Source organism: Cornus florida, unplaced genomic scaffold (assembly GCF_030987335.1).
Source record: "Cornus florida cultivar Cherokee Brave unplaced genomic scaffold, ASM3098733v1 CherokeeBrave_3.0.0_Hap2_Chr02, whole genome shotgun sequence".
NCBI lineage: Eukaryota > Viridiplantae > Streptophyta > Magnoliopsida > Cornales > Cornaceae > Cornus > Cornus florida.
The window spans coordinates 15,184,795-15,206,239 of NW_026775572.1; the positions used below are offsets into that span (position 1 = coordinate 15,184,795).

At 39.3% G+C, this 21,445-nt stretch overlaps 1 protein-coding gene across 1 annotated transcript; it reads left to right on the forward strand.

The window, feature by feature from the left end:
- Nucleotides 1-15,670: 15,670 nt before the first annotated feature.
- Nucleotides 15,671-21,025, forward strand: LOC132293824 (protein CHAPERONE-LIKE PROTEIN OF POR1, chloroplastic). Its single transcript, XM_059791456.1, has 3 exons — nt 15,671-16,197; nt 19,631-19,991; nt 20,649-21,025. The coding sequence occupies exons 1-3, from the start codon at nt 15,835-15,837 to the stop codon at nt 20,822-20,824; spliced, it is 900 nt and encodes a 299-aa protein (XP_059647439.1). The 5' UTR covers nt 15,671-15,834; the 3' UTR covers nt 20,825-21,025.
- Nucleotides 21,026-21,445: the final 420 nt, after the last annotated feature.

A 21,445-nucleotide genomic window follows, 5' to 3' on the forward strand; every position in this document is an offset into this window, starting at 1 on the left:
CATTCTGCTGTTATGCGGGAAGCCAAAAACTTTGAAAAAATTGAATTCATTCAAATTCCGAAGGAGCATAACAAGGATGCCGATCGGCTAACATGTAGTGCCTCGGGTTCTGGAGAAACATTGGTAAGGGTGATTCCAGTAGGAATATTAAACCAGCCATCCATTTTCGAAGAACCTTCGGGCTCAGATCCTTGGCAAGTGAATGTTATTCCATATGAGCCAAGCTGGATTGATCCGATCATAACTTACATCCGGGATAGCACTCTGCTTGAGCAAAGAGATGAGGCTAGGAAAATCAAATCGAATGCTGCAAAGTACGCCATAGTGCATAACCAGTTGTACAGAAGATCTTTTTCCGGACCGTACTTAAAGTGCGTCACCCCCACAGAGGCTCGGCAGATACTACGAGTTATTCATGAAGGTGTATGTGGAAACCACTCAGGGGGGAGGTCTTTAGCGCACAAAGCAATGACGCAAGGGTACTTCTGGTCGAACATGTCGTGAGATGCGGAAGAATTGCCCAGAAGATGCGATAAGTGCCAAAGGTTCGGACCACTGATTCACCAACCACCTGAGGACTTGCACGTAATGGCCACAACATGGCCTTTCGCACAGTGGGGGATGGATGTGGTTGGTCCTCTACCAACTGCAAGAGCTCAGAACGAGTATGTGCTGCTGGCTACAGATTACTTTACTAAGTGGGTGGAAGCAGAGCCGTACCCGAGCGTTACTCAAACTTATGTGAGACGGTTCATTTGGAGTAATATTATTTGCTGGTTTAGTGTTCCGAGGTCAATCGTCATGGATAATAGGACCAACCTTGACAGTAAGCAAGTAAGAGGGTTGTTGGAGGAATATGGAATTAATCAAAAGCTGGCGGCAGTAAGTCACCCCCGGGCCAATGGACAGGCGGAAATCACAAATAGAACAATCTTTGCTTGTATCAAGAAGAAGTTTGAAGAAAAGAAAGGAAAATGGTTAGATGAACTGTCGAACGTCCTATGGGCTTACAGAACGACCCTAAGGCGACCGACCGGAGAAAGCCCATTCACCATGGTGTATGGTACCGAGGCAGTTATACCGGTCGAGCACTTGGTTCCGACTGTTCGAAGCTTAGCATGGAACCAAGAGCATAATGACAGTATGTTGAGGTTTAACCTCGATTTGTTGGAGGAAAAAAGAGATACAGTGGCGGTAAGGCTCGCATCCTACCAGCAGACGCTTGCGAATAGCCATAACAAAAAAGTAAAGCACAGAGAATTTACACCGGGTGATCTGGTTCTAAAAAGGAAGGTGGGGATAGTCAAAAAGATGATGCCACCATAGGAAGGTCCATACAGAATTGCAGAAGCCATAGGAAAGGGGGCATATACCTTTCAGACCATGGCCGGAGGCTGGTTAACAAGCCTTGGAATGCTACTTCTCTGAAAAGGTATTATCAATAAAAAGTTGAATTTCAATATTGAATTTTGTTTATTTTCAATTGAATACAGGCGAATGTACAAGTTTCTGAGATTTATAAAAATAATATTCCTCTTTAAGAGGTTGATTAAGTAAAAATAGCAAAGCTAATTGGCAAGTGGCATTCTAGCCGAGCGCCAGGCACTTGAGCAAAGTAAGTGGCAGCTGGCACTATGAGCCGAACGCCAAACACTTGCTAAGAAATAAAAAGTCAAGTGGCAAGTGGCATTCTAGCCGAGCGCCAGGCACTTAAGCAAAGTAAGTGGCAGCTGGCACTATGAGCCGAACGCCAAACACTTACTAAGAAATAAAAAGCCAAGTGGCAAGTGGCATTCTAGCCGAGCGCCAAGCACCTAAGCAAAGTAAGTGGCAGCTGGCACTATGAGCCGAACGCCAAAAACTTGCTAAAAGAAATAAAAGAGTGAAAGTGGCAAGTGGCATTCTAGCCGAGCGCCAACCACTCAGCAAAGTAAGTGGCAGTTGGCACTATGAGCCGAACGCCAAAAACTTGCCAGAAGAAATAAAAGAGTGAAAGTGGCAAGTGGCATTCTAGCCGAGCGTCAACCACTCAGCAAAGTAAATGGCAGCTGGCACTATGAGCCGAACGCCAAAAACTTCCCAAAAAAAAAAAAAAAAAATGATAAATGGCGTTCTGGCCGAGCGCTAACCGTTTAATAAAGTAAGTGGCCTTCGGCACCATGAGCCGAACGCCAAAAACTTGCACAAAAAACTACTTTTGCTATGACACACTAGCTGAAAGCCAACCACTGACATACAGGGAAGAACCAGATCAGATCATTAAATCAAAGAATTTACAGAAAGAGTTTGATCAGAAGTCGGCCATCTCATTAATAATAAAGTTCAAAGAGTTACAAAAACGATCAGGTATACAGATGGCAAAAATACAAAAGAAGGAAAATTAATACATCAAAAAGGTTCTAACTAAGAAGCGTTTGCCTCTTGATGGTGCTGGACGGTCTCCTCATCATTGTTGGTGTCACCATCCTCACGGGGAGGAGAGTCGAGCTGAATGACAGAATTGTTCTGCTGAGTCCTACCCTCAATAGCGTTGGAAGAATCATTCCGCTGAGGATTATCTTCAGCAGCAGTAACAGATGGAGTCACGGTGGACAGAGGAAGAATGTCTAAAGTCAAAGCAGCAGAAGGAGTAGGAGTGATTTGGGAAGAGACAATCTCTTAGCACTCATCAAATATGCCCTCAGCAGCGGTGGAGTCTGGATCGGCATAAATACCCGGAGGGTCAATCTCCAGCTCCCTGTCAACATCATCAGGGGTAGAACCAGTCTGACCCTCACCCGGAACACGATCGGCATAACCCTCTCGGAACCCCTGAGCATATCTGAGGGCCCCAACTTTGGAAAACTGAGCATGCAGAGCTAGCATACCACCATTTACCCTACTAATGGTGTCGAGTAAAGTATTACGCTCGTCCAAAGCCCTTTTCTCAAAGGCCATCCGAGCGGATTGCTCATCACTCATAAGGCGTAACAGTTATTTCTTTTCAGCTTTAAGGGATTCCCGCTCGGTATGCCAGACGCTCTTCTCGAGCTGCAATGCATTCCTCTTATCCTGAAGAGAGTTGGTGTCCTTCCTCAGCGAGTCCCTCTCCTTTTCAACCTTACCAAGCTGAACCATCAACTCGGTCTTCTGAGTAGCCAAAGCATCGTTCTCCTTATTCGCTGCATTAAGGCTGTCAGAGAGCGTACGAACCTTGGCGTTCACAAGCTCAACCTGCTTCTGCATAGCCATCATCCGGTACAGGGTCTATAGAGATATACAGGACAACTGGTTAAGCCAAGCAGATAGTTAGAAGAAACTAAGTGTAAAGACTGTATAAAGATTTATTGACTAAGAGGCAGAAGTTACCTCCATGGCAGATAAGGGAAATCGGCTGAACACTTCCTTCTGAGACAGACCCTTGGCTACCTCAATGTCCTTGGGAGTCCACATGCTCCTGTAGTATGCCATAGCGGTCTGACCATCATTGAATATGGTCTCGTTCGGTTTTACAGACGATCCGTCTGTTCGAATAAAGTGAGGGTTCCATGGTGCCGTTCCTGAGGTAGAGGCATGTAATACCCCTAATTTAAAAAGGATAGTCTCGGTATTATTTTTAATAGTTTTAATTGCATTTAATTATTTAGTTGTTTTCTTGACTAATTGTTTACTTGTTTAATTAATTTAATTATTTGTTTAAATTGAATTGTATGTGATGATGTATATTTATTTAGGAATTTAATTGTTTTATTTTTAATTTTATTTTATTTATTTTATTTTTATAATTTTATTTTATTTTTTTTTTATTTTGTTTTAGTTTGTCTTGGAATGGGAAAAGGATTAGGGTTATTTTAGTTGCCTATAAATATATAATTATAGGGTTGTGAAAGAGGTTAGAAAATATATTACGTACTATATTTTAGAGAGAGAAAGAAGGAAGAGGAAGGAAGAGAAAAGGAAGAAGGAGGTTAGGGTTTTTATCTAATCCCTAAAGGCAAGTTTTAATTCTTCTCTTCTCCTCTGATTCATACCCTATGCATGCTATATTAATTCTAGGTTCTTTAAATAAATTGATTGGATCAAATTACATGGATTAATTTAGAAATTTCAGTTCGTGCTTTAATAATGGATTTTGATTATTCTTTTATGATGAACTGGACATTATTGGTGACCTTGGTTGTTAATTTAATTTATTTTAATTTTACTTGAATTAATGCTCGCATGTGTCAGTATTGTGTATATATAAATACGAAATCAAAAAAATTAGTTATGCCTAAGGAATGCACACGAAAGATTAATGAATCAGTGTTGTGCAAAAAGCATAAACTAACTCATGCTTATCAGTTGTGTGACTAAAGTATGTGAAATCAAGATTTTTGGTTTCTTCATGGAGGCACACCGAACGAGGAAGGAAAAAGATTATGCACGCGACACATGCAATTGAGTGAATCAGTTTGATGATTGTGGCTTGTAGTTGAAATTTTATTTATTTTATTTCTTTGTTTTCCTAAGACATACACGCCACACGAGAAAGAAAAAGGGAATATATGACAAACTGTTAGATTAGGTGAGTAAGAATGAATCTTGTATACATAAAAAACATAATAATAAAAATAATTGGTTATGCATTAAATATTTTAAATGTTATTTTGATTAATATTAGAATATTAAATTAATATTTGTTGTTTTTGATTGATGGATCTAAATTAAGTATTTATTTAATTTAATTAGATTCATTAAGAATTGGAATGTATGATTTAAGCTTACATGCTAAGTATGAAATGTAATTAATTTGAAAAGGATAAATTAATTAAATATTGTTGGATTAAATTATTTTAATCAAATATTTAGATTTAAATTAATTTAATCAGAATATAGAGATTTACAATTTAGTTGAGATGCATGTTAATTTCTTGTGATGTAAATTAAATGCATGCTACTTAGAATTTATATTTTTGCTCAAGTAAATGCAAAGGATGTGTATATGATTTATATCATGTTGATTTGGATTATTATATGTAAGCATTATTTACATTATTCTTGGATTTGAAACTTTTATTTGATTATGATATGAATTAATGCACCATTATGGGATGGGGGCATATTAGGGACGGATTAACTTAAGAGTTAAGTCCTACCTATTTTTAATAAGGGAACGGATTAACCATAGTGTTAAGTCCTACTTATTCGTGTCAGGTCAACAGAATAGTTGGATGACATATTATTAAAATAATAATTGGATAGTTTATTTTTGATGGTTGGATATGACAGATTTTAAATATATAATTATATGCCATGATATGAGCTTGAGTCTCAGGATCAGTGGTTAGGGTGCGTATATTGCCAGGGATGTGTAGCTAGATATAGTGTAGTTGTGTACCTTGGTAGGTCTAAGTACTCATGCCCACTATATGTGCGTTTTGCATGTTGCCTACTATTCAGGTTGAGATAACTCTATAGTCTAGTGAGGTTCCTTTAGTGTGTATATATCTACATATGGACTATTTAGTTATTGTTGAATTAATTAGGATGTGTACGTGTATCGGGTCTCTGTTTGGGATGTAGTAGATTAGAACTTGTTTGTGGGCCTGACCCACCATTATTTTTCAGGTATTCGTCAGTTCCAGTCTTAGAGATTGTTCGTGCCGAGCAGAGACAGTCATTCACTCTTCCGACTCTACGTAGGACTCGTCTTCATTAGTTACTTATTATTTTTATTTCGATTCAGTTATTTCAGTTAGGATATTATTAGGGGTCCACAGTATAGATTCCCGAGTTGTAGTTTAATTAATTACTGGTATCAGAGGATTGGAGGATTTTACTATGGGATTTTAATCATTATTTATTTGAGGATTTTTAAATAAGGATTTATTATTTAGTTTTCCTTTCAGCTTATCTATTTATTTTTAATTCATCTTGTATTCCAATGCTTGTTTAAATATTAATTGTTTGATATCCCTCGGATCTGTGCTCGGACTTGATCACCCGTGGCTCTAGAATCGAGGGGTATCACAGTTGGTATCAGAGCACTCCAGGTTTAAGTGTCTCTAGGGATCTATTGTTTTAAGACTTCCGCGTAGCGTATTCTTTTAGTTAGAGCCTAAGATTAGGATTCATTGTATTCTTTGCGGTTCGGTTAAATCGTACTAATGTCTGTCTTTCTATGTTAACAGAATGGTTAACGCTAGAAGAAGACGGGATAATCAGAGAAACAGGCAACGAATGGAGGCGGCTCGTAGGCAGCGTCAGGAGGATGAGGGTCAGTTCAATGAGGAGCATGAGGAAGTTCAGCAGACTCGGGATCAGGGAGGAGATCTAGAGTTTCCTCCTCACATCAATGACCTTATTGCTCGGGCTATAGAAGCAGGGGTAACCGCTGCACTTCAGAATCAGCCTCAAGTACAGCCGGCACCGTTACCGGCACCGGTTGTTCGGATTGATACTTGGGAGAAGGCTAGGAGTTCTTTCACAAAGGGGAGCCCACCTGAGTTCACAGGCTCCACCGATGCGAGAGCAACTCATCAGTGGAAACAGGACATCGAGCGACATCTTCACTTGGTTCAGTGCACGGAGGTTCAGAAGCAGATGCTTGCTACCTTCAAGCTAGTTGGGGATGCACTACAGTTGTGGGAGTCAGTTACCACCGCAGCGGAGAGGATGGCATTGACTTACGATCAATTCAGTGCACGCTTTAATGAAAAGTATTTCCCTTATGCAATCAGGGCAGCCATGAAGACTGAATTTCTTAATTTGCAGCAGGGGAACATGACAGTAGCGGAGTATGAGCAGCAGTTCACACGCTTGTCTCTCTTTGCACCGGAGGAGGTGGATACAGAGGAGAAGAAGCGTAGCAGTTTCGTCAAGGGACTGATGTGGTCTATCAAGAGAGCTATTACGGGTAGTCCAGCCTATACTACCTATGCTCAGGTGGTAGACGCCGCTCTACAGCAGTATCAGTTGACCGTGGATTTCAGACAGGCCAAGGGTGAGAAACGGGGTGACAGAGACTCTGCTAATCAGTCAGCTAATAAAGGGAATGGGAACGGACACCGACAGAATGACAAGGGCAAGTTCCAAGAACAGCAGCCTTGGAAGAAGCACAAGGGTGGTTCAGATGCTCCTAGGGATGTGGCACCTGTTCAGCGACAGCAGAATGGGGGACCACAGGCAGGACAGGGTCAGCCACAGGCTAACCGACAGAGGAGGCCATTTGGTACTTTCCAGGGTAGTTGTTATACTTGTGGAGAGTATGGTCACACTTTTAGGCAGTGTCCTACAGTAAGACAGGGACAGAGACAGGGACAATATGTGCAGCAGGGGCAGAGGGCACCAGTGCCTTTACCAGCTCCACAGGTTCCACGGATTCAGGGACAGACATATCCGGCTTTACCAGCGCCGCCGCAGCCTCAGGGACAGGCACCGCAGCAGTTGCACTATGGCAGGGTGTACAACCCCATGCCACAGGATGTTCGGGCACCTCAGGCTGTTGAGGGTAAATTTCCTATTCATGGTTTACTTGGACGTGTTTTATTTGATACGGGTGCTACACACTCATTTGTAGCTAGGTCATTTGTTACTTTGTCTGGGATGATGACTAGGGTATGCAGTACACCACATGGAATTTCTACACCGTTAGGCAATACAGCCATTTTTTATGATAGTGATGGGCCTGTGACACTAGATATTGGTAGACTCAGATTTTTAGCCAATCTTTTGGTCCTGGACATGCACACTTATGATGTGATACTTGGGATGGATTGGTTATCGCATTACCATGCCCAGGTTGATTGTTATGATAGGTCCGTAGTTTTCACCATACCTGATCAGGACGTGTACGTCATCGCTATGCCGCGTTCTAGGGGGGTCACTAGTACCTATTTGTTTCATGTGAAGGAAGAAGCGGAGGAGGGGACTACTGTATTATTGGATAACATACCAATTGTACAGGATTACCCGGATGTATTTCAGGAGATTCCAGGGTTGCCGCCTAGTCGCGAGATCGACTTTGTGATAGATTTAGCTCCAGGCACTATGCCTATTGCTAGGGCACCATATAGGATGGCACCAGTGGAGATGCGCGAGCTGAGGGATCAGATTCAGCAGCTACTCAGCCAGGGTTTCATTCGCAGGAGTACTTTACCCTGGGGAGCACCGGTTTTATTTGTGAAAAAGAAGGATGGTTCACTCTGCTTGTGTATAGATTATAGGGAGTTGAACAAGGTTACTATTCGTAACAAGTATCCTTTGCCCAGGATTGATGACTTGTTTGATCAGTTGAAGGGAGCTACTTATTTCTCTAAGATTGATCTGCGGTCTGGATATCATCAACTTCGGGTTCAGGAGCAGGATGTCCCGAGGACAGCGTTTCTCACTAGATATGGATCTTATGAGTTTCGGGTGATGCCGTTCGGGTTGACTAATGCACCAGCGGTTTTCATGGATTTAATGAATCGAGTCTTCAGAGCTTACTTGGATCAATTTGTCATTGTCTTCATAGATGACATTTTGATTTACTCGAGGTCAGAGGACGATCATGCTAGACATCTTCGGATAGTCTTACAGACGCTTCGTGAGCATCAGTTGTATGCCAAGTTTGAGAAATGTGAATTTTGGCAGCGGGAAGTGAAATTTCTGGGTCACGTGGTGTCAGAAAGGGGAATAGCGGTGGATCCAGCCAAGGTTTCAGCGGTGGTTGAGTGGGGACAGCCTACATCACCTACCGAGATTCGGAGTTTTCTCGGTTTGGCTGGATATTACAGGAGGTTTATCCAGGGGTTTTCAAAGATAGCAGGACCACTCACTCATTTAACTAAGAAGGGTGTACGGTTCGTGTGGGATGAATATTGTCAGAAAGCTTTTGATGAGCTGAAGACTAAGTTGACTTCTGCACCAGTTTTATCTACCCCACAGAGCGGGATAGAGTATCTTGTGTACACAAATGCTTCGTTGCAGGGTCTTGGATGTGTTTTGATGCAGGAGGAGCGGCCGATTTCGTATGGATCTCGGAAACTTAAGCCTCACGAGCTTAATTATCCAACGCATGATTTGGAGTTGGCAGTTGTGGTTTTGCCTTACGTATTTGGAGGCATTATCTGTTGGGTGAGTCCTTCAGATTATTCAGCGATCACAAGAGTCTGTAGTATTTGTTCACTCAGCGGGAGCTGAATATGAGACAGCGCAGGTGGTTGGAGTTTGTGAAAGACTATCATTTTTCTATACAGTATCATCCAGGGAAAGCGAATGTGGTGGCGGATGCACTCAGTCGTCGACCTGTTGGTAGTCTTTCCACTCTGTTCACTACTGAGTGGAATGCGTTGAAGAGGGTGGATGAATTGTCAGATGCTTTCTTGGCTTGCATGGTAGTTACACCTTCTATCATTCACAAAGTTTTGAAGGCACAACTCACGGATCAGCAGTGCATTGATAAAGTTGCAAAGATAGCTTCCGGAGAGGTTCCATTTTACTATATTGGGGCTGATGGAGGTTTGAGGTACAAGGGACGGTTAGTGGTACCTTCTGCTGATGAGTTGAGGAAGGATGTGATGAGTGAGACTCACCACTCTGAGTTTTCGGTTCATCCTGGAGGTGACAAAATGTATCAGGATATGAAACGGCAGTTTCGGTGGGCAGGTATAAAGAGGGACATTGCTCTATTTGTCTCACGATGTAGTACTTGTCAGATGGTCAAGATTGATCATCAGAGGCCGCCAAGAGCTCTACAGCCACTGCCAATACCAGAGTGGAAATGGGAGAGCATTTCTATGGATTTTGTGGAAGGATTACCTAATCCGTTCAAGAATCACAATTCCATTTGGGTCATCGTTGATAGGTTGACCAAATCAGCTTATTTCTTACCTATTCGCACTGATTTCATTTTGGAATAGTCAGCGAGACTTTACATTACAGAGATTGTGAAGTTGCATGGCATTCCATTATCTATTATATCGGATAGGGATTCGAGCTTTGTATCAGGGTTTTGGAAGAGTTTTCAGCAGGTTTTGGGTACAGAGTTGCATCTTAGCACTGCTTATCATCCTCAGACTGATGGACAGACCGAGCGGGTTAATCAGATAATGGAGGATATGCTTCGTTCTTGTGTCCTTGACTTTAAGGGCCATTGGGAGGAGTATTTGCCACTTGTGGAGTTCGCATATAACAATAACTTTCAGAAGACTATTGGTATGGCACCGTTTGAGGCATTATATGGCCGACCATATAGATCCCCTGTTTGTTGGATGGAGGTTGGCGAGAGTCGATTTTTGGGTCCCGAGTTCATTAAGGATACTTCTGAGAAGATTGCTCTTATTAGGGATCGCATGCGCACTGCCCAGAGTAGGCAGAAGAGTTATGCGGATCGTCGTACTCGTGCTTTGGAGTTTCAGGTTGGGGATCAGGTTTTACTCAAAGTGTCTCCTATGAAAGGTGTAAAGCGCTTTGGGAAGAAAGGGAAGTTATCACCACAGTTTGTGGGTCCATTTATGATTATCGATTGCGTTGGAGCTGTAGCTTATCGGTTGGCACTTCCAGATCATTTGGATCGAGTGCACAATGTGTTTCATGTTTCCATGTTGCGAAAATTTCTGTGAGATGAAGATCGGTATCAGCATATCGATGTGGGAGAGATTGAGTTGCGGCCGGATGCAACATATGTGGAGCCACCGTGTCGCATTATTGACCGTAAGGATCATGTTCTTCGCAATAAAGTCATATCGTTAGTACGTGTCCAGTGGAATCACCATAATGAGGCTGAGTCTACTTGGGAACAAGAGGATGTCATTCGCTCACAATTTCCAGATATAATGGAAGAAGGTAAGGGCGAATTCCGAGGAGGGAATTCCTTTTATTAGGGGGGAAGAATGTAATATCCCTAATTTAAAAAGGATAGTCTCGGTATTATTTTTAATAGTTTTAATTGCATTTAATTATTTTGTTGTTTTCTTGGCTAATTGTTTACTTGTTTAATTGATTTAATTATTTGTTTAAATTGAATTGTATGTGATGATGTATATTTATTTAGGAATTTAATTGTTTTATTTTTAATTTAATTTTATTTATTTTATTTTTATAATTTTATTTTATTTTATTTTTATTTTGTTTTAGTTTGTCTTGGAATGGGAAAAGGATTAGGGTTATTTTAGTTGCCTATAAATATATAATTATAGGGTTGTGAAAGAGGTTAGAAAATATATTACGTACTATATTTTAGAGAGAGAAAGAAGGAAGAGGAAGGAAGAGAAAAGGAAGAAGGAGGTTAGGGTTTTTATCTAATCCCTAAAGGCAAGTTTTAATTCTTCTCTTCTCCTTTGATTCATACCCTATGCATGCTATATTAATTCTAGGTTCTTTAAATAAATTGATTGAATCAAATTACATGGATTAATTTAGAAATTTCAGTTCGTGCTTTAATAATGGATTTTGATTATTCTTTTATGATGAAATGGACATTGTTGGTGACCTTGGTTGTTAATTTAATTTATTTTAATTTTACTTGAATTAATGCTCGCATGTGTCAGTATTGTGTATATATAAATACGAAATCAAAAAAATTATTTATGCCTAAGGAATGCACACGAAAGATTAATGAATCAGTGTTGTGCAAAAAGCATAAGCTAACTCATGCTTATCAGTTGTGTGACTAAAGTATGTGAAATCAAGATTTTTGGTTTCTTCATGGAGGCACGCCGAACAAGGAAGGAAAAAGATTATGCACGCGACACATACAATTGAGTGAATCAGTTTGATGATTGTGGCTTGTAGTTGAAATTTTATTTATTTTATTTCTTTGTTTTCCTAAGACATACACGCCACATGAGGAAGAAAAAGGGAACATTTAACAAACTGTTAGATTAGGTGAGTAAGAATGAATCTTGTATACATGAAAAACATAATAATAAAAATAATTGGTTATGCATTAAATATTTTAAATGTTATTTTGATTAATGTTAGAATATTAAATTAATATTTGTTGTTTTTGATTGATGGATCTAAATTAAGTATTTATTTAATTTAATTAGATTCATTAAAAATTGGAATGTATGATTTAAGCTTACATGCTAAGTATGAAATGTAATTAATTTGAAAAGGATAAATTAATTAAATAATGTTGGATTAAATTATTTTAATCAAATAGTTAGATTTAAATTAATTTAATCAGAATATGGAGATTTACAATTTAGTTGAGATGCATGTTAATTTCTTATGATGTAAATTAAATGCATGCTACTTAGAATTTATATTTTTGCTCAAGTAAATGCAAAGGATGTGTATATGATTTATATCATGTTGATTTGGATTATTATATGTAAGCATTATTTACATTATTCTTGGATTTGAAACTTTTATTTGATTATGATATGGATTAATGCACCATTATGGGATGGGGGCATATTAGGGACAGATTAACTTAAGAGTTAAGTCCTACCTATTTTTAATAAGGGAACGGATTAACCATAGTGTTAAGCCCTACTTATTCGTGTCAGGTCAACAGAATAGTTGGATGACATATTATTAAAATAATAATTGGATAGTTTATTTTTGATGGTTGGATATGACAGATTTTAAATATATAATTATATGCCATGATATGAGCTTGAGTCTCAGGATCAGTGGTTAGGGTGCGTATATTGCCAGGGATGTGTAGCTAGATATAGTGTAGTTGTGTACCCTGGTAGGTCTAGGTACTCATGCCCACTATATGTGCGTTTGGCATGTTGCCTACTATTCAGGTTGAGACAACTCTATAGTCTAGTGAGGTTCCTTTAGTGTGTATATATCTACATATGGACTACTTAGTTATTGTTGAATTAATTAGGATGTGTACGTGTATCGGGTCTCTGTTTGGGATGTAGTAGATTAGAACTTGTTTGTGGGCCTGACCCACCATTATTTTTCAGGTGTTCGTCAGTTCCAGTCTTAGAGATTGTTCGTGCCGAGCAGAGACAGTCATTCACTCTTCCGACTCTACGTAGGACTCGTCTTCATTAGTTACTTATTATTTTTATTTCGATTCAGTTATTTCAGTTAGGATATTATTAGGGGTCCACAGTATGGATTCCCGAGTTGTAGTTTAATTAATTACTGGTATCTGAGGATTGAAGGATTTTACTATGGGATTTTAATCATTATTTATTTGAGGATTTTTAAATAAGGATTTATTATTTAGTTTTCCTTTCAACTTATCTATTTATTTTTAATTCATCTTGTATTCCAATGCTTGTTTAAATATTAATTGTTTGATATCCCTCGGATCTGTACTCGGACTTGATCACCCGTGACTCTAAAATCGAGGGGTATCATAAGGCATGCCCAGAAGGGGTAGGGGGCCTAGTCTGAGGAGGCCTTGGTAGAGATAGCACATTCGGCCCAGAGGGCCTAACCCTCTGTGACAAAAGAACATCATCGGGTCTGAGGGCACTGTCAGGCTGGTGTCTTTTTCTTTTTACCTTTTCCCGTACGGAAGCAGTAGTAGAGCCGGAAGGATTGCTGACAGAAGGGATCACAATCGGACTGGCGGTCGCTGTGTTGGAGATCGGGTCAGTAGCCGTCACGATTGGATCTGTAGAAGGAGTGGTATCAGAAAGGGTAGCAGAGGAAGATGCTGAAGCTGGTGAAGAATTTGCTGCAGGGGTGATAACAGGCCTGGGGGTAGTTTTCTTCCTGCTAAAGGAAGGGATCTGGAGTTGACTCATTATCTTGCCGAGGGCTGAGAGAGTAAGGAGGTTGTCTGAAGTAAGGAGGTCCGAATAGGAGGGAACGTTGGTTAGAACGTACTGCTTCAGGTAATTATCCTTATCCCTGCACACACCGTAGCTCAAATCATCACAAGGAATGCCTAAGGAACGGCACAAGAAAGTACAAAAATGGGGAATGCAAATCTCGTAAGGACAGTCACTCTTATGGGTTTTGTAAATCTTGTAAGAAGAGACAGAGCACTCTCCAAAAGCGCTCGGGATACGGAAATTCTCCGCAGCTGGAGGAAACCAGACTCCTCTAACCCCAATTATATTTTTCCTCCAACCCTTCTCGGATTTGATTTTATCTGTGCAGATGGACCTCTTCTCAATGGGGAAAAAGTGGTAAAACGGTTCATTAGTTCTGATTTTGCTAACCTTGTAACAGAGGAGAAGATCTATGAGGTCCAGATCTAGACCTCTGTCACGGATCAGAAGTAGAATAACAGACAAAATCCTAAGGAAATTTAGGTTTACTTGCAAAAGGGAAAGTTTCAATTTGTTGAAAACGTAGCAAAAGAAGGGATGCAAAGGGAACCTAAGGAGGTTAAGATGAATGTGTGAAAACAGAACCTCGCCAGGAAGAAGGCGAGCACCGGTTCTAATATTCACCTCTCTAGGGCAATTTCTAATTTGTATATCGTCAAGGAGGTAAAGTTTCATGCGAATAACATCTAGATCTACAGTCATGGTGAGAATGAATGAAGATTTTGAGGAAGAGAAAGAGGTCTTCCGAAAGAAAAATGCAAATGAAATTAACCTCAGAAAGTGAGAACGGCAAAGAGTACTGCAAGGTCGCAAGAAGGAGGATCTTTTGCAAGAAATCGCTGGAGAAGATTCGAACAACAGAAAGTGAGATAGAGACGGTAAAGAGAATCGATGGAACATCTATGAGGCTTATAAAGACAAGGTGGGCCTGAGGGCCGAGGAGTCAGGAAAGCGAGGAGTTTTTTTTAATCTCGAAACGCCGACCCCCAAATCTAACCGTCCATTCTCCCACGCGATCTTCTCGAGTCGTCAGGTTATGATTAGCAGCCTCTAATAATTACCCCCTAATCAATAGGGAGAAATTATGGGGGCAGTTGAGGATGCAATAAGTGGCATTGGCCGGTTATAGCTCGCTGGCATGGGATCGGGTCAAATAATTGAAGTATGGCCCATGCAAAAGTACCACGGAATGGGCCGAGCTTGGAGGATCCACTGAAGAAGATCAAGCCCATTGGAAAATCAGGCCCAAAAGGAAGAAAACCCTTGAATATGAGCCCTATGTAATCAGTTAGTTAGAATATTTGTAATGGTCTATAAATAGACCATTACGGGTGGATAAGAGAGGGGTATTTGGGAGGAGGTGAATTTTCTATTGAAGTGTAAGAATTCTAGAGAGAGAAAGGAGAATGAATTTCTTGCATCTTCACACAAGTATCTACAACATTCTAGAACTCTCCATACTACTCTACACAATTCTGGAGAACTCTAGAATATACTACACACATCTAGAATCTTCCACACAACACTAGACTACTCCGAAAGGCTCTAGAAACTCCACTTGTCATGCAGTTGTCATGCAGCGTCCTACTCAGCGTCTGCGTGTCGCCTGCGTGGCACAACCTCCATAGGCGGGGTGTGACATGAAGGTGACAAATGGCAAGGTAGTGGTTTGGTCTCGATGATTGCTGTAGTTGGCATGTGAAGCCCTTTTCGGTTGTGTTTTAATTAAAAACTAAGAATATGCTTGATTTTTTTAATCAAAAAAAACCTTCACAATAGTTTTAATAAAATTGTTGCGATTTAATTGCATACTTTCCGAAAATAATATTACAGTATGATGAGTATATAAGAGTATAGTTAAATTGATACTTAATTTAATGAAAAAATGTCACATACTCCACCTAGTAATGACAAATTGGGTTGATTTGAAGGATTTGCGAAGTGATCACCATTAGACGGTGTACAGCGAACCAAGCTCCCTACCGAATCTCTATTACACTATACCGAATCTCTATTATACTATACTACACGCAACACAACACAGCACAGTCTTACTCCAACGTCATCTCAGATTGATCAACCGTTTCTTATTCCAAAAAATCGACCTCACATTCACGCTACGATACAACACAACAGAATGGCCACCACTCTCTCGGTCCGGCCCAACCGTGCCTTCATCGGCTTTAACCCATCCCGGTCTCGACCGGCGGCGGCGACGGCGGCGGCTCGCCGGCCGGACCAGGCTGCAGCTCAGATTGGGAAGGCAGTGAAGAACGATCGTGGGTGTGGGTGGGGCGTGGTGTTTGCCCCTTCCAGGACCACATTATCCAGAGTCCTCGCCGGCGGCTCCAGAGCCGACGACTCTGCTCCGTTCGAGATGACCATAGAGAACGCTCTCAAGCTCTTGGGTGTCTCCGAGGAGGCTTCCTTTGATGATATTCTTCGTGCCAAGAATTCGATTGTTGCGACCTGTAAGGACGACCAAGATGCTATAGCACAGGTTCTAATTTCCTTTACTTTGCAATCATTACCTTGTGTTCGTTTTGGTGAAATTCGGATGATTTTGAGACCTGGGTGTATTGAATTGTGTTCTTTTATATATGCGTGTATATTGGGTAACTATTTATGTTTTCTAGATTGATACTTGTTAAATAACAAATTTTGCTTCTGGGATTTGCACGGACACTTGGACGTGAATATAATTTGTTGAAATACAGACGTTTTGGGGGCATTCAATTGGGTTCCTGTTTTCAATTTCTACACTTGTTTGTGTAAGTTTGATGTTGGTCATAGAAAATGTGAATTGTTGTTTACAGGTCTACTTTTTTGGGGTGTTTGTTAGAATTAATGTTTCTTCAAGTTATGACGCACAACCTTTGCAAGAACTGTGTTCCACAGACATGTCCATGGAGTTTTGAAAAATCCAAACATCTCAAAGATAGATAGAGTGGTAGGAATTTATAGAACTAACCGCGCTTCTTTTATACGGTCAGGAGTCCTTTTTAGATTGAGCGAGAGTTACATCATTCTCACTCTTCCCAGCTTGTAGTTGGGCTATATATGTTGTCAAGGCCTCTGGAAGAATAGGAAAGTGGTCACTGGTAGCCATATTAAAACTGAAATTTGATCCTGGATTCCTATCTTATTGGAGATGCAACAGTGTTTAAGCACACACACTGACTGAAGCTGAGTTCTCTTAGTGCGTGATGGTGGCTTTATTCGAATTGCAACTGTGTCAAGAAACTCACTCATTACTGAAATGTTTTTAATGATGAAGCTCTAGAAATTCTAAGAATATAAAGTGAAAAGAAAGAAGTTGCCTTGAAAGTACTGCCTGACCTTTCACCAAAGAAAAAAGGTGATTTATTTGTGTCACTATACCTACTTGTTAGTTTTGTTCAGCATACTTTATGAGTGGGTGTCGGACATGTTCCTTACCTTATACTTCATTTATTAGCATCTTGTGATGCATGAACATGACATGGCGAGGAGGCACTGTCACTATGAACTCGTAAAAGATAGCATGCCGACAAACCATATACATATGTATATCTGTAAACACAGCATGCCAACAAACCAAATGCATATGTATATTTGTTAAGATAGCATGCTGACAAACCAAATATATATGTATATTTTGTTGGATTTTAAGAAAAAAATCGAATAACATCAAACAAGCAAAATCTACATAATGAATTCTAATAATAATGCTACCCTTTTATGTATTCATTGTTCTGTGATGCCTCTTTATTTATTTCTTTATTTGGGAGCATTTGACGTTTGCGAATGGTTATGCAGTAAGCCAGTAACTGTGTTATTTTCCTCTTAATCAGCTTTTCTTCAACTTGTGTAGGCATAGTAGCTTCCGCACAATAGGCAAGCAAGCTCAAAACTCTGTGGAGGCAATTTGCATTTGTTGCATGATAGTTTGTGATTAAATATCAATATATAAAAGGAAAAAATTCAGTATAATGATACGATTACTAGCATATGGGAATTACAGGAAAAGTAGTGCTTTAGGATTTGATCCTTGTTAGGAAAAAATATCTATATTGTCATGTGTTGGCATATTTTATGAGCAAAAGTTGTGCCGTGATGTCGATGTGCTGTCACTTCAGTGGAAGGTTCACATTGACATTGAACCTGTAACGTTACTTTAAAAAAAAAAAAAAAAAAAACCAAATAAATTGAAGTCTGAGCCAGAAGAATGCATCAACATCTTATTTCAAGCTTCATCAATCACACAATATAAAGAAGGCAAGTGACCTAATAGACCATACATAGGTTCCGCCTTCTAATTATTTATTGAGAATTTTCAGTTATTGGCAACTGCATAAGGCAAACGTTTTAGAAGTAAAAAGGGCTTCAGAGCATGAGTCGTGTGCCTAATGACTGCCTTAAATATTAAGTCAAACATTCTCACAGATGGGCTTTTAGAGGTTGAGGTTATAAGGGCAGGATGATGAGGAATTTTTCTTTTTTTTTTTCTTTTTTTTTTTTTTTTTTTTTCTGGTGTTACAGCTTATTCAGAAGTGTTTTTGAAGAGGAGTGATCAGTAGAAGATGTGGTGTCTGACAACGTTAAGATGGTGGCCTTTTAATGTTCTTCCTCATTGATTTCCTAGGAATTCATATGCAGGTTTCCTCACATATTGGTCATGATTGTGCTGCCCTTGATGCTTTCTGTGTTGTTTATATTTTGTTTTTCCCTGTTCCAAAAGTCCCCAGCATTGTATCTTCCTCTGGGTCGTTATCGGCAGTATTATGCAAAGATCAAATTGCCAATGAAGTTTATTCATTTTTTTTTTTTAAGAAAAAAAAAAAAATTTATTTTACAAACTATAATTTTAAAAGGAGTTTGGAGAATGTTATCTTGGTTAATGTGCAAGGCACACATACTCAGGCAATACAAGAGCCTTGAGGCATGAGGTGTGCCTGAGGAGGACTTTCATACTCAGGCAATTAGACTTGCTGAGCCTTGGTTATTTGAGCTTTTGGAGCATGCTGTGGATTGTAAACCCTCATGGTCTTTTGCAGCTACAAGTAGATCTATAAGATAATTTTACCTTCCGAGATGTTATTTAAAATTATTTTCCATTTTCTTACCCCTCTTGTTGTTGCTGCTTTATTTCATAGTGGTTTATCTCCGAAGGTTTAATTGTATTAATTCCATCAAAAAGGTAAAATCACTAGATTATGAATACTTTTCTTATATCTACCATTGTTGAGATAATTGTCTAAAGGAAAAGCAAGTGTTGTCTGAAAAACCCAAGAACTCAGTTATTTGAGGCTAAGGATGATTGATTTGATGTCAGCCTTTCTTTGGTAAAATCACTTTTTTTCTAGATTGGTTATAGCATAGACAAAAAAATAAGGAAAACACAAGCCTTTTTCTGGACCAACTCAATGTTGGTTCTCCTGTGAACTAGCTGTTGAAATGAGGCAGGAATAAACTTGAACCACTCTTTGAGATTCACAAAACGCCCCGAAGGTACCAATATAGAAAAGACTAGTCAAAGCTATTCAGTTTCCTACTGGTTTATATGGCATATGTATCGGGGGTTGTGTCCCTATTTAACTATGTTCAACAATCCACCTGATTGGACAAGACTGTTTATAAGATTGTAATGTTAAGACTCTGTCTCTCTCTCTCTCTCTCTCTCACGTGTATGTGCGCTCATGTCAGTGCACATGTTTGTGTGTCCAAATCCTTTATAGTGGCATTGGGACGTTCGAATGGATGGCAGTCCTAGATTTAAATGTTTCTGTGTTGAAGTAACCAAATGCAGGATCTGCCTCCAGCAGATGAATCATAATTGTCACCATATCAATCATGATCTATTACAGTATCTCTGGGTCTAACATGTATAGATATGGAGACTTGTGCTGCCTTGTCGTTACTTCCAAGGAGTAATATGGTCATATTTTTTCCAGGTAGAGGCTGCATATGATATGTTGCTTATGCAAAGTTTAACAAGGCGTCGAGCTGGAAAAGTTGTAAATAGTAACATTCGCTTTGCTGATGTTAAACCTGTAAGTGCTTCTGGAATGGGATCGATGCCTCAATGGCTTCAGGCTACAGTTAAGAGTTCACCCATTTCAGTTGAAACACCATCTACCCGTGACTTGGGCATACAAGCAGGTGTATATGGAACTTTAATGGTCTTAACTTATGTCAATGGAGCATCATCGCCTTCTGCAGGACCATATGCTGGGCCAGATGTTCCTGGGCTGATCTTAGCCACTAGTTTTGGAGCATCTTTATATTTAATGACCAAGAAAAATGTTAAGTTAGGTAAGTAGCCTTTTCATTGTGGTAGCTTTCCATTTTGTGGGTTTACTGAATTACTGGAACTTAGAGGAGACATTCATCTTCAATTTTCTTGCAGTTTCTTGGTTCCTTTCTTTATTCTTTTTGTTTCTCTGGGTTTGTGTTTTGTAAAGTCTAAGAAACTCAATTTTATTCTTTACATTGTTATTTCACATGCTAACTACAGAATCACTAGGATAATTTATTCAACATTCATTTTTCATTATGTGGATTCTTTTTGTTTACTGCCAAAACATTAGATTCTTACCCAAATTATACCTCTCCTACATTTTTGTTTGATAACAGTACTTGTTATTCTGTACTTATAAATAATGTCTAATTCACTAACAAGATTTTTTTTTTTTTTTTTTTGGTTAAAACACTACACACAAGATGACAAAGAATGCCTTTAACATACTGTTTGAACATCCACTTCTGAGATTGTGATAAAATTGATGTTATTTTTCAATCAGAATAAGCATTTCCAGGTCAAATTATTGGGGGGATGTGGATAATGTTTTTTTTGTCTATCAAATTAAGTGTGCAGGAGTAGCAACTGATTAAGTTGTGTCAATGTTAATCGACTCCTACTTCGGCTTAGCGAATCTATTGGAATGTGATTAGCATTTTATTTTTTTTCAGGGAAAGCAACTGTGATAACCATAGGAGGGCTTGTGGCTGGTGCGGTGGTGGGGTCAGTGGTTGAAAACTGGTTGCAGGTAGACATTGTCCCATTTCTTGGCATACACTCCCCTGCTGTTTTAGTGAGTGAATTTATACTCTTCTCTCAATTGTTGGTCTCTCTTTACCTAAGATAGATTAAAAGAAAGTTCTGATAATGAAGTGAATTGTAAGACCTGTGATTATTCTTTAGGGCAAATTTACTTTTCTTCATTAGGAAGCCTTTCATCTCATATTGTACAAATGGTTGTTGTAGAACATAAATCAATTGACCCATTTGCATTTATATGTATAAATTTTGTATTTCTATTGATGGTACCATATTTCCTTTCTTCTCATCGATGTTTTATAAGTTTGACCAATTTAATTAACAAAATTTTCAATTTTCTAGAGGAATGGTTGAGATATTATATTTTTCTGATATTATTTGCTTTGTGGTTAAAATCTGACTAGCACGAGATGATAACTATCTGGTTCTCTCTCTCTCTCCCTCTCTACTGTTCTGAGCTTACTTTTTGTAAGCTTGATTGTTAAAAATTTGAGTACCAAGAATGTTATCCTATGCCTTTCTTGGGTTTGTTATTGTGTTGCTCAAAAAACATTACTGTTTGATAGAGTTTGAATTCAGTAATCATCATGTAGTAGGTATAATAGGTTGTATTGATTCAGTATATTGTACGATGGAAAGGATTTGGTGATCCCAAGAAACTACATTGTTAGAGCATAATTTTTTGTTTTGTTTTGTTTTTTGTTTTTTT

Bases quoted from the DNA above. Each gene is read 5' to 3' on its own strand.
- LOC132293824 (XM_059791456.1), top strand. From the start codon at position 15,835: ATGGCCACCACTCTCTCGGTCCGGCCCAACCGTGCCTTCATCGGCTTT. The intron at 16,198-19,630 runs GTTCTAATTTCC...TATTTTTTCCAG, and splicing joins ACCAAGATGCTATAGCACAG to GTAGAGGCTGCATATGATAT. The intron at 19,992-20,648 runs GTAAGTAGCCTT...ATTTTTTTTCAG, and splicing joins CAAGAAAAATGTTAAGTTAG to GGAAAGCAACTGTGATAACC.